Here is a 12,421-nt window from a genome sequence, read left to right on the forward strand (position 1 = left end):
AGCCTCAATAACACGTGGTAATCATGATATTGAATTGTAGCTAATATGACACGTTTGTCGGTTTACCATAGCAGTGCCATCTATTGATTACTTACTCAATCCAGTCGAAAAGTATCGACATCTGTTAGAATCTTTTGGAGTTAACAGATAATTGTGACTGTCAATTAATTATAGACAAATAATTTGCAATAAAATAAAATTGCGACTATAATTAAAGATCTAAGCTATCCTATCTCTTAAGTTGGACCAGACTGCTCACTTAATTTAAAATCGGTTAATTAGTTTAGGAGTCCATCGTGGACAAACATCGTGACAAGAGATTTATATATATTAAGACTTTACGGGGTAAACTTTATTTGTTTACACCTTTATTTAGCACCACGAAGACACAATTTAAAATTTCGATCTAGCTGACGATTTAAAACTGATTACTAAAAAAATAATATTTAACACCCAATAACTTACAGTCTCTATTAAGGGTCAAACATTATCCTGTGTACTTCCACTTACCACTGTTTAGCACTAGACTAACGTGCACTTACACTAATTCATATGGTTTTGCAATTTTCAATCTTTGCACTAGGCCCGTAGTGTCTATACCTCAATGTGACACGTAAAGTTATGTTAAAAAATTTATTTATTTAATTCATATTCTTGGAAATATTATCTATATACCTCTCTATATACAGCCCTTGCCAAATTGATTCTGGCTCTTTGCCCTCCGGATAATTGAACACCGCGCTCTCCAACTAAAGTTAAGTCCGCGTATGGAAATTGCTTAAAGTCCGGAAGTAAACAGCACACCCTGCAAACCTATAAAAAAAAATCTTAGATTTGTGTATCTGTTTCATTATACCCAGTTGGACCCAGAACGTCGACAAATGTCACAGTCACACCTATTTTCTATTAGAAAAAATACGAAATATACTGAAATCTTTTTTTTATGTAATAGGAGGCAAACGGACAAGAGGCTCACCTGTTGTTAAGCGATACCGCCGCCCACGGACACTCACATTGCCAGAAGGCTCGCAAGTGCGTTGCCGACCTTTCAAGAATTGGTACGCTCTTTTCTTGAAGGACACTTAGTCGGATTGGTTCCAATTTTGGAATTGGATTGGTGGAAATCTAACCTAACCTTAAAAAGTAACAGTTATTTCTTTAAACCATATCCGTTAATGACGAACTCTCTAAAGCGTCGAAATCAATTGGCTATGCTTGGCTTTATTGTCTAGTCCATACAATGATACACTCTACATAGCATTACAACCCACTCTCAATAACGACAACAATTTAGTAATAAGGTACTTTTTAGTTGCTAAAATAAGTAAAAACTGCGCAGTTATGTACGTTCTTGTGTCACTTTATTATCCTAGCCCGCAACAACTCGACTGTTGGCATCATGCATATGTAGCGTCAGGCCCCGACATTGTTAAGATAACAAACACAAAGAATTCTCCCAATCACTTGATTTATTCCAATTTTAATTTCAGTCTCTTAATTCAATACGATTTTAATAAACAAATTCAGCGCCACTATCAAAACATTGATAGTGGCGCCGTCACATACAAACTTTCTAAAAAATTCGTTCTTTTGTTTACGAATTGGGATTGCTTGCACGTGTAGACTGTTGTTGAACTAATAAGTAAGAGTCATGGACTATCTATGCGTTATCACATTCTAGTTGCTCAAAAACTTTCAAACTGTTAACGTGGCTAGTAAAAGAAAATCACTGTGTATTGATGACAAAGATTTACTATACGCGCAATAGAAACGGGAAAAAAGATAAAGCATGTTGGCTAACGCTTTGGATTTAGTCGCTTCATCGTGTCCACAATATAGAAAAATAAAATAAGGAACAAATAACTCAAATTACTGGTTCAGCAGGAGACAAAAATAACAAACTTTACGCAATAGCATACAAATAAGATTATTTTGTATGTACATAACTACTAAAACTAGTCTGAAATAACGTTTAACGTTTAAAGGACTTTAATTCTTTACAAACTTTATCTCTTTTCATTACAAAAAAATATATTTTATTTACATGAGAAACTAAATATTATGAGCCAGATACACATCCCAATTTTAGTTCACTTTGACATGCATTTTTAATGCCCCCTTGAATGTGTCAAACACACCAATATTGCGAATTTTAGATGGCAACCGATTAAACAGTTGCACATCCTCATCGACCTTTTCAAATAATTTGTTCGCGGCTCCGGCAAGATAAGCAAACTCGCTCGACGAGTGTTGCGTGTGGTTGTGTGCTTGAGTTTCTTAAATGATAAGCCACTATGGAGAGAGCCATTTAATGTTTGTAGTAGTATGAAAAAAAAACACGACATCGTGCTATCTCTTTCATACATACTAGAATGGCGCTTGTAAATACAGGACCAACATATCGTTTATTGTAGCGCGGTTTTGGTGGTAATGTTAGTCAGTGTGCAGTGGGCCCTGTGAGTCTTAGTCCTGAGGTTGTGGGTTCATACTCCAGTTGTCAATTGGACTTTCTGTTTCTATGTATTGGGCATTCCTGCGATAATGGAAATCTTGGGAGTCAGTTTGCCACAGATGGCTGATCTGATACTTGCTGATTTAGTAATCTGAAGGCCGAAAAGGTTGTTGCGTTGTTTTTTTTTATTTTAAATGATGAGGAAAATAAGGTACCATTACAGATTAATCCAATACGTTGAAAATTAACTTTCAAAATTCAAATCACATTGTAGACTTATGGACGTCAAAAAAATGTAATGCTTTTAATTTTACATTTACTGCCAGTTCTCAAATCAAGGGCGTAGAACGAAGAAGAACTGGCAATAAACTCTCCGCCACTCTTTTTAATCGTCAAGTATTTTTGTTTTACTCAATGCAATAAAAAAATAAATCAATAGCACTACAACCTTTTTAGGTCTGGGCCTCAGATTTCTGGATCTGTTTCATGATCATTTGTTAATCGAATAGGAGGGAAGGTGATCAGCCTTCTGTGCCTGACGCACGCCGTCGACTTTTTGGGTCTAAGGCAAGCCGGTTTCCTCACAATGTTTTCCTTCACCGTTCGAGCGAATGTTAAATGCGCACATAGAAACAAAATCCATTGGTGCACAGCCGGGGTTCAAACCTACGACCTCAGGGATGACAGTTGCACGCTGAAGCCACTAGGCTAACACTGCTTAATGTAATTGATAATAATTAATTAAAAATAAAGATTTGTCGTGAACGGCTGATAGATCACCAGGAGGCATGGTGAAATAGGAGCCCGCACTTACATTCACGTGGGAACAACACGCAAATTTAACATACAAAAGAATACATACACAAAAAGCCCGTGGTACCTAAACTAATATAAATAAATTTTGTCATATTTCCAATTTTACGTACCTCATTATATTTAATTTTATCGTATGGTAACCCGAAAAGGATATTCTCTCGGACGTTCGCAGGAAATAGCCAGGTTTCCTGTGAGGCATATGAAACAGTTCCCCTCATTGTAAAATTACCACTAAGAACGGGTAACTCCTTAAGAAGAACTTGGAGAAGAGAAGACTGTTAAAAAAAATGCATTTTTCATTATGTGTAAAACCTCTTTTAAGTAAATGGTACACGTGTTCGGTCCTCTATAACAAACTTAACAGTTAACTCAAAAAAAATTGTCTTTGTTTCCCAACGCGTGAGGTCATGTCACAGTTGATAGGATTTGATCCAGGGATCAAACAGGATTTTTTCTACAGGTAGAAAATGTCGAAACATGTTTTGTCCTTGTCTATGGCACATAACAATTAACATGATGACTTACAGACAACCCTGAACAGTTCAACAAATAGGCCGCATCTAATTTATGACTTGCAACACTTCTGTAGCGAATCTTACAGGATCGCTGTCAGTATTGGAAGATGCAGAGTCCGAAAACTGGTACGAGTGCTCAGGAAAAACAATTGAACGATAAATATTTAAAAAGATGAATAAATAAGAGAATATAACTTACCTTTCCAGAACCAACTGGCCCAATAATTGTGCAAAGTTTATTCTTACGCAAACGTAAACATATATTTTTCAATGTATTTGTTTCGTCCGGCTTCTTCCAAGAAGCTGTCACATTATCCATCTCAACAATGAACCCTTCGGACTGCGAGTGTAAAGATACTAAAAAATATGGACCTATTTCAAGCCAGCAATAAAATAATAAAAAAAACATGTTTTGAAACTATTTTCTCGAAATAGAGACATTTCATATGTCAATGGGGTCGTTCAAGTATTACGTAGTCACTACAGAGGGAGGGGGGATCTTTGATTTTCTTATTTGGTGATTACGTCAACAGTAATTATATATGTTTTACACATATTAATACATTGTCTATGCTTGAAAACGAAATGCATTTCCTATGAAAAATTAATTCGTTTATATGCTATTATTTTTAAGAGCTTAGCTTACTTTTACTAACAAAAGAAAGGGGGGGGGGGGGATCGCAGTAAATCTGCTTACGTAACTCTTGAAAGTCCTTAATTGACAAAGTGGCAGTACAACCTTTTTGGTCTGGACCTTTCTGTATCTGTTTCATGATCTTTTGTCAATCTAAAAGACAAGTAGGTGATCAACCACCTATGATTTTGGTCTAGAACAAGTCGGTCTTCTGATGACTTCATTCACCTTTTAACCACCGTCTTAAGCTAACCTAAATGAGAGACACACGCTGAAGCCACTAGGCTAACACTGCCTCATTCAAAATAGTAAAGTTAACAGTTATTAATAACGAAGTATTTGTCGGAAGTACTGAATGGACTCAAGTGTCAAATGTCATCAAATTTGCATGAATATAATGTTGCTATAATCATAGATAATTCAGCACCCCCAGAGTTTTGTATTGTATTGGCCGGCTTGAATTTATTCATAAAATATCCTTAGACTAAGCCAATACGATAATACCGAACATGACCTTAGAATTAATAGAAATATATGACGATAAGTGATAAGTGCCCATGGACACTCACACTGCCTAGGCTCACGCATTGCGTTTTAGGAATTGGTACGCTCTTGTCTTGAAGGACCTTAAGTCGTAGGTTCGGACCACCGCTATGTGGAACCAGTTGCCCACTGAAGTGTTTCTGAACCAATTCGATGTAAGATACTTAAGGTGGACTGCGGTACGCAATTGAGAGCTAGAGCACTGAGGCGCGCAGTTGGTTATGTAAAACATTAAATTAATGTAATTTTATCAATGGATTAATTGACTGATAAAATGTATGATGTAAATTTTAAGTCAAGTTCTATATACATTTTCGTGATAAAATGAATTCAAAGTGTCAAAAATTGGCTATGTTTGGATTATTTTTCTATCGAGTGAAGTTATTTAAATCGTGTATCGATCTTTCAAAATGGATACATAAACTACTAAACCCCACTACACATTTTTTCCATTTGCCATACTTCAAGAAACGATGACAAAAAATGGAAACATACAATATGCTTTTTTGGAGTTTGGCGACCGTATATCGCTAACAACATAAGATAAAAATACTTACCAATGGAACTGCTTGCTTCGTTACTAACAGGTTTTTCTTGTATTACTACAGATTTTTTATTTGTTTTCCCATTAAATTCAACTGGCGCTTTCGATAGGAGTGATAAATCTTCTCTCTCATCTGCATAATTGAATACAATTGATAAATGTTGACAAGATTAATTACGCACTATTGTTGCTGCAGTACATTTTTGTTATGCACGATCGTAACAATTGAATACTGTGTATACAAGGGATGATCAATAGTGATAATGCACATAAAACATAATTATGGGCAAGCCCGGACTTTACATTTAAAAACAAAAATGTGTGCGTGTACGCGTACACACGTAAGAAGTGAAACTTCTTTATGATATTATTTTTCAAAAAATAATCTACTATATGCAACTTTACCGAAATTGGTTAAATAAAGTTAAATTAGATAAAGTTTAACAAAAGCCTTTTATTGTCATAGACATGAATACAAATAATACAATTATTTAGTTTTACCTTATTACTACTAAGATTATTACCGAATTTAATTAATTGTAATAGAATTATTACTATCATTGTTATCGTTATTATATATTTTTGTTATTAATGGCTTCGAATCTCTTCAAATCAATCGTTGTAGGGACAAGAAAAAGGTGGCCCGTAGCCGAAAAATGTACATTTTTTCCAACGCCGATAAAGAAGTTTCATTTCAAAAACAAATAAATCAGTGGCGCTACCTTTTTAGGTATGGGCCTCAGATTTTTGTATCTGTTTCATGAACATTTGTCAATCTAATAGATAAGTAGTATCCTTCTGTGCCTGACACACGCCGTCAATTGTTTGGGTCTAAGACAACCCGGTTTCCTCAAGATGTTTTCCTTCAATGTTCGGATGCGAATGTTAAATGCGCTTATAATAGAACAAACTTAGGACCCGAGAGCACGCTGTAGCTTAGGCCAACCCTTCTTTGGACATTACACATATTAAGTCTTCGGTAGAAAGGCGAGATATATACATTTTAACTAATAAATTACTTACCCATAACAAGAACATTTTTGATTCGCTCAAGGGTCACGCCTAGTTCCGATAAGCTAGCTATCGCAAGCGGTAGAATAAACGTCAAATTCATTTGAACCAAACTCAAGAACAGTTTAATTGGGTAGATCTGAAATTTAAGATTCCCATGGCATATTTGGCTCACGTTATCCATAAAAATAATAAAACAATAAGCTGATTATCTGAATTAGAGGGAATATCTAAGTCAAACTCTGGTCTTTAAGACTAAATTAAGTAAACAGTTAAGGGACTTCTGGAAGAAGGATGTCATACGCATCCAAGAACCAAGAAGAATCCTGGACCAGTAAACACACGTAGCCCTAAGTACGATAGCGTTCTTTTTAGCTTTGCTTATCCTTCTGGGACGGAGATCAGCCAGTTACTAGAGGACTAAGCCCTTGCTACCAGTAGGGCTCTTCGCGCCCTGATAATGCAGGACGGCATTAAGACGACCCTTGTGTTGTCGTGGACGCAAGGGGCCGTAAGGTTCGACTCGCATCAGTAGTATATCTCAAAGGGCAAAGGAAGAGAGGTTGTATGTGTGTTTTAGCGTATGACGTCATGAGTGATTTGTAGCGGAAGATTGTCTCTACAAGCTTTTTGTATAGTAGAACAGCTTATAATTGAACTGCATTTAATGCAAACAAAATCTATGAATAATAGTTACTTTCGTAGGTTTCTTTAGTGATTGTAACTTTATTTTGTCTACTAAAAGTCTTGAACCCAAGTATTCTCCAAGGATTCCGGTTATTTGTACCTAGTGCGACGACCAGACCAGACGTTGTCCACTGAATGCTGTTTTCACTAACGACAACTTTTCATGTTCGCAGAGTGCGTTGGGATATTGTGTATTTAAGATTATTTATTTTATTTTTATTCGACTATATTATGTTAATTTCGTAGTTAGGATAGTTTTTGTTTTTGTGCATAAATAAATAAAATATTCCACGAAGGATATATACAGAAATATGCCCAGACCCTTAGTCCAAACCGACATGTGGATGAAACAAACAGATATTAATATAAGTTCTGAAATCCGAGCTGAAGTACAAAAATAAAAGTCATGGATACATGCATTCTTCTATGATACGTAGCAGACGTAGCATACACATAGAAGACGTCATAACAAATAAAAAAGAGTTTAAGGGGAACTGAGGCGGTCACATTGCCTGCATTTGTGATGTATAGCCCAGTGGACCTGAACCAGTGAAATAAAGGGAGGACGCCCGCCAGAAACTTGGGAAGATAAAATAAAAGGGATAGCAGGGCAAAAGGTTGAGTACTAGTGTAAAACAGAAATGACATGAACTTAATGTAGTTTAGTGTAGTGTAGTATTTGAATAAAGGCTGCTTATCCTTTATTTTTTTCTTGATATATACAATCTTCTCGTCCTTGAGTGAATGGCGAGACTGGTCCAGGTCTTTTAGGTCGAAGGAAGAGCAGTACCTACCATGCTTTACATGCTTTTATATCACCCGATTCCAAGGTTTCATCACATGATAAGGATATTAAGAAAATATTGAAATTACTAAAACGTCGGCATTTCTGCGTGAAAGCTACAGAGTGCTGGAGTCATTATTATCGTTGTCTCGCGCTTTTGATTTATTTATAAAAGCTTGCCAAAGCTCGGTACACTGATACAAGAAACATAAAATACGATATATAATGTGACAAGCACATTATAACATACACGAAGAAAAAAATATAATTATTAAAACTAATAGAAAATCGATTTAAGTGTGACGGGAGCTATGGACAGGTCTGGACCTGGCTTTGTCTGAATCCTTAATCACCCAGATTGAGGTGAGAAGAAAACCCAGTTTTTCAGGGGCAGAAGGTTCATCTGATGTTAAGTAATATCACCGACCATGAACACTCTCAATGCCACAGGGCTCGTGAGTTTTAACGCCTGGAATTAACTTAAGTACATTACCACAGTTGCTGTCAGCAAATTTCCATTTAACACAATTGTGAGTGATGTGATGAAAAGAGTAGTTCTTTCAGAAAACATCATAAAACCTATAAACACACTCCGGACGAAGAGAGACCTCCGTAATGCCCATACTTCGTACTCCCTTGCCAATGTTACAATTTTTAGGAACGATTTCTCCCAGGCATACATTTTGATTACCTTAAAAATGTAAAAATATCTTAGTGTTACGATAGGACTTAGATGAGAAATGTGCCATTACAAAAACCGACAACACATCCGTAAGCCTCTAATTTAAAAGCAATCTGTTGTGTTGAAACACGACAAATAGATTGCACGTATTGTAGTACATACAAGAGTATGAAAGAGTTTAAATAATTGCTTCGTTGAGGTTCGATCCCAAGACCTCCAACTACACCAGGTGTATTAAGAATTAGCCCCACGCTTTCCTATTTAAAAAAGTGCGTTCACATGTACACATGTCATATACTACTTGTACTAAGTATATGATCACTCCATGTACTTGTATATCTTTATTCACACTGTTTACCCACTGTATACGTGCCAACAATAATATAAATAAATAAAACATCTGCGTTTACTGCAAAAGATGTTATGCGTCAGAATTGCCATCTAAAGTTCTAATATGTAACTACTAAACGAATACATCAACCAATAGCGTGTATTTTTTCTCACTCTCTCTCTCTCTATCGGTCTCAATCGCTCTCTCCCTTGTCTTTGACATAAGGTTACGTCACGTGACGTTTCCGTAAAAAATTTACCCTCATGCGCCTAAAGAAGTTTCACTTCAAAAAAGATTTATATACATTCAAAATTTGACACGTTTGCGAAATTCAACTGAAAAAAACCTGTTTACAGGTACCTATTATGATACATGTCAGCGATGCTCTAAAATCATTATTGAAACTAAAAAAAAATACAAATAGGTATTATCTAATTTTAAGAATTATAAAAATAAAATAAAAATATGTTTATTATAGAACATAATATAAATGTATCACTTATTCCACGTCATTGAATTTAAATAGATAGACGTCTACTCATCGGCAAAGAAGACAGACGCCAGAGAAAAAAAGCCAGCGTTAAAAACTCTTGGTACTCTTTTAAAATAGCAAATCATCAAACAACACATCCTAAAACAAATAACGCAAATTAATTAGAAGTAGCCTGTCCAGCACTAGTCCCAGGCCCTTTTATCAACTAGATAATCGTTAACTTTGTAGTAAGACTTTTTCCACATCTATTCTTTAATACATTTCTTAAATTTATTAAAAGGCAGAGAAAAAGAGCCTCTGGGATTTTATTAAAGAAGGGTGTCCCTTTTCTTAGAAAATAATGACTAACTTGAGATTGTGTTTGTGCGTTTGTGTCGAGTATTAACATTGTGAGTATGTTCTATTAACGTAAACTTATCACTATTTCTCTAAACATACATAATATGTATACAAAAATATTAGAATATACATGGCAAACTTTATTTTTTAACATAAAACATTTGGTATGTAATATCGAATAGGTTTTAAATAGTGCAGTTATTTCATTTAAACTAGTATAACTACTCACTTGAATTCCACTTATAATCTCACTCATTAATTTTATTCTTTTATCCGTCCTTTGTGCGACTGTACGACGGATCGTCGCCGTATATTTCGTGAGGGTTGCTGCAAAATTTGAATATATTAATTTCAGAATTTCCAGTAGAAGTCCTTTATACAATATCAAGGTAAATCAAATATAAATCAGTGGCTCTATAACCTTTTCAGGTCTGGGTCTCAGATTTCTGCATCTGTTTCATGATCATTTAAAGCCGGTTTCCTCACGATGTATTCCTTCACCGTTCGAGCGAATGTCAAATGCGCGCATAGTAAGAAAGTCCATTGGTGCCGGGTATCGAATCTACGACCTCAGGGATGACAGTCGTACGCTGAAGCGACAAAAATATGTTTTTTAAGCAATTAACTTTTTCTGTCTTCCAATCCAAGGAAGTCGAATCGAATACTTAAACTTAGGAAGTAATACACTGGGGCGATGAAAACAAAAAATAGCTAATACGGAAAAACAGGTTTTTTTCTCAATATAGAAATTGTTGTTGATCGTGAGTTCGAATTACGGCTTTGAATGAATACCTGTGCGCAACTAACACTTGCTAGTACGGTGCAGGTAAACATCGCGAGGAACCGGGCGGTTGACCCAAATTGACATTGAGTCAGTCTGATCACCTACTTCTAAAAAGATATACAAAGGTTGCAATCTAAGGCCAAGACCCATACAGGGTTATGGAAGGTATACATTCTTAGGGTAGGATCCTCCTGTCTTACCAATGGCCGCCCTGAAGACCTCATTGGCTGATGTCGAAAAATTGTTTATATCCTCAGCCGTGATGCTTCATTAGTGTTTCAGGGTACCCCTTCATCGCAATGATTTTCCTTAGATTTTAGACACACTTTTGTGTAAGACAGACTTTTTGAAGGTTATTTTAGTGGTGGAAACTTTTTCCACCTCGTACTTATGGTACGAGTTCCGAGTTAAATCTTAGTGGTTGTGTTATGTCAAATCCACTTCAAGGCTGTAACTGTAACTAACAATAGCGACAGCGATAGCTATTCCAGTCCCAATAATGGGTTTGCAGTCACACCACATTCCGCGGCTATCATATCATGTGAGACGTCTGCACAAGGATGATTATACAAGGATATATACAACTTCTCGACTTTAGCCAGTCCGGCCCGCTGAGGATCCTACCTTTAGGTCGTAAAATTTTTCCATTCAGGATATTCCTTCACCATATTATGGCTACAGGTTGTAAGTATATAGGTGTTGGTCTTCAAAGAGATACAAGATCAAAATAAACTAAATAGGAAAACTCACCTTGTACTGGCAATATCAATATTATCACAACAAAAAGGCCGACAATTGGCGCATAGCCCCCAATATTGTATAAAAAGTATAGAACAATTCCAACTTGGATTGGCACCAGCCACAAATAATGGAGAAACATTAATGCTTGATCGAATCTTGCAATATCGTTCGATAGTAGATTTACCAATTTCCCGGCAGCCACTTCGTTTAGCGAAAGTTGACTCATTCGTAGAAGCTAGAAACACAAATTTCATATATTCTTACATACTGAAACAATGACTACTAAAACGGTGTAATCGTAATCTAACCCAGAAGACTGGGGCTCGCTAGAACGGGGACTAGCGTTCGATCAGTATTGTCACAACCATATTTCTGTTACGAATAAAGATTTTAAGAAGATGATGATTTGAGAAGATGTTATGAAACATGAACGAGACGAGACGAATTGGCACCAAAAAAAAGCCAGTGGTGCCACAACCATCTGGGTCTGGACTTCACATTTCTGTAACCGTTTGTGAACATTAGTTTTTTCTAATTGATAGGTGATCAGCTTTCTAAAGTCCAATGGTGTACAGCAAGGGTTCACACCTACGCCATTCGAATTTTAGAAAGGCTAAGTTGACATTAATAACATTAATAACACCTTAAATAAATCTATAAATAAAAGAAACATTATGTATTAAAAAATGTAATGTAATGTAAAAAAAAATACCTTTCTATAAATAACAGCCGAAAACGCAACTTTTAACTTCAAACTGAACCGATTCACGAACAAAGTATTATGATGCTGCGCCATCAGTGCAATGAAATTGCAACCCAACATTCCCAGTGCGTAGTAACCAGCTTCCTCTTGAGTCAGCGCGGCATTTACCGACCAATATGTCAACAATTGCGTAAATAATATAGGTGTAATTGTTCTAAAACATAATTATACTTTGTTAGTCTTTTCAGACCAGACCGAAAACAAATTATATCATTGATGTTGTTGTTAGTAACATACAATGTTAGCATATGTAGTATGTATTGTGTTCTGTGTAAGATCAAATAAATACAAGATGGGCAACA

At 35.9% G+C, this 12,421-nt stretch overlaps 1 protein-coding gene across 1 annotated transcript in view; it reads right to left on the reverse strand.

Annotated features, from left to right (window-relative positions):
* LOC123717913 (ATP-binding cassette subfamily C member 4-like) overlaps positions 1-12,421 on the reverse strand; it is a 35,677-nt gene that overhangs the window by 15,432 nt on the left and 7,824 nt on the right. The window contains exons 3-11 of the mRNA XM_045674185.1: positions 12,069-12,273; positions 11,366-11,591; positions 10,061-10,158; positions 8,480-8,677; positions 6,528-6,654; positions 5,518-5,637; positions 3,983-4,140; positions 3,379-3,543; positions 676-813 (exon numbers count right to left, since the gene is read on the reverse strand). Coding sequence (XP_045530141.1) covers positions 676-813; positions 3,379-3,543; positions 3,983-4,140; positions 5,518-5,637; positions 6,528-6,654; positions 8,480-8,677; positions 10,061-10,158; positions 11,366-11,591; positions 12,069-12,273 — 1,435 coding nt within the window. The remainder of the gene's footprint in view (positions 1-675; positions 814-3,378; positions 3,544-3,982; positions 4,141-5,517; positions 5,638-6,527; positions 6,655-8,479; positions 8,678-10,060; positions 10,159-11,365; positions 11,592-12,068; positions 12,274-12,421) is intronic.

This window comes from Pieris brassicae, chromosome 13 (assembly GCF_905147105.1).
Source record: "Pieris brassicae chromosome 13, ilPieBrab1.1, whole genome shotgun sequence".
Taxonomy (NCBI): domain Eukaryota; kingdom Metazoa; phylum Arthropoda; class Insecta; order Lepidoptera; family Pieridae; genus Pieris; species Pieris brassicae.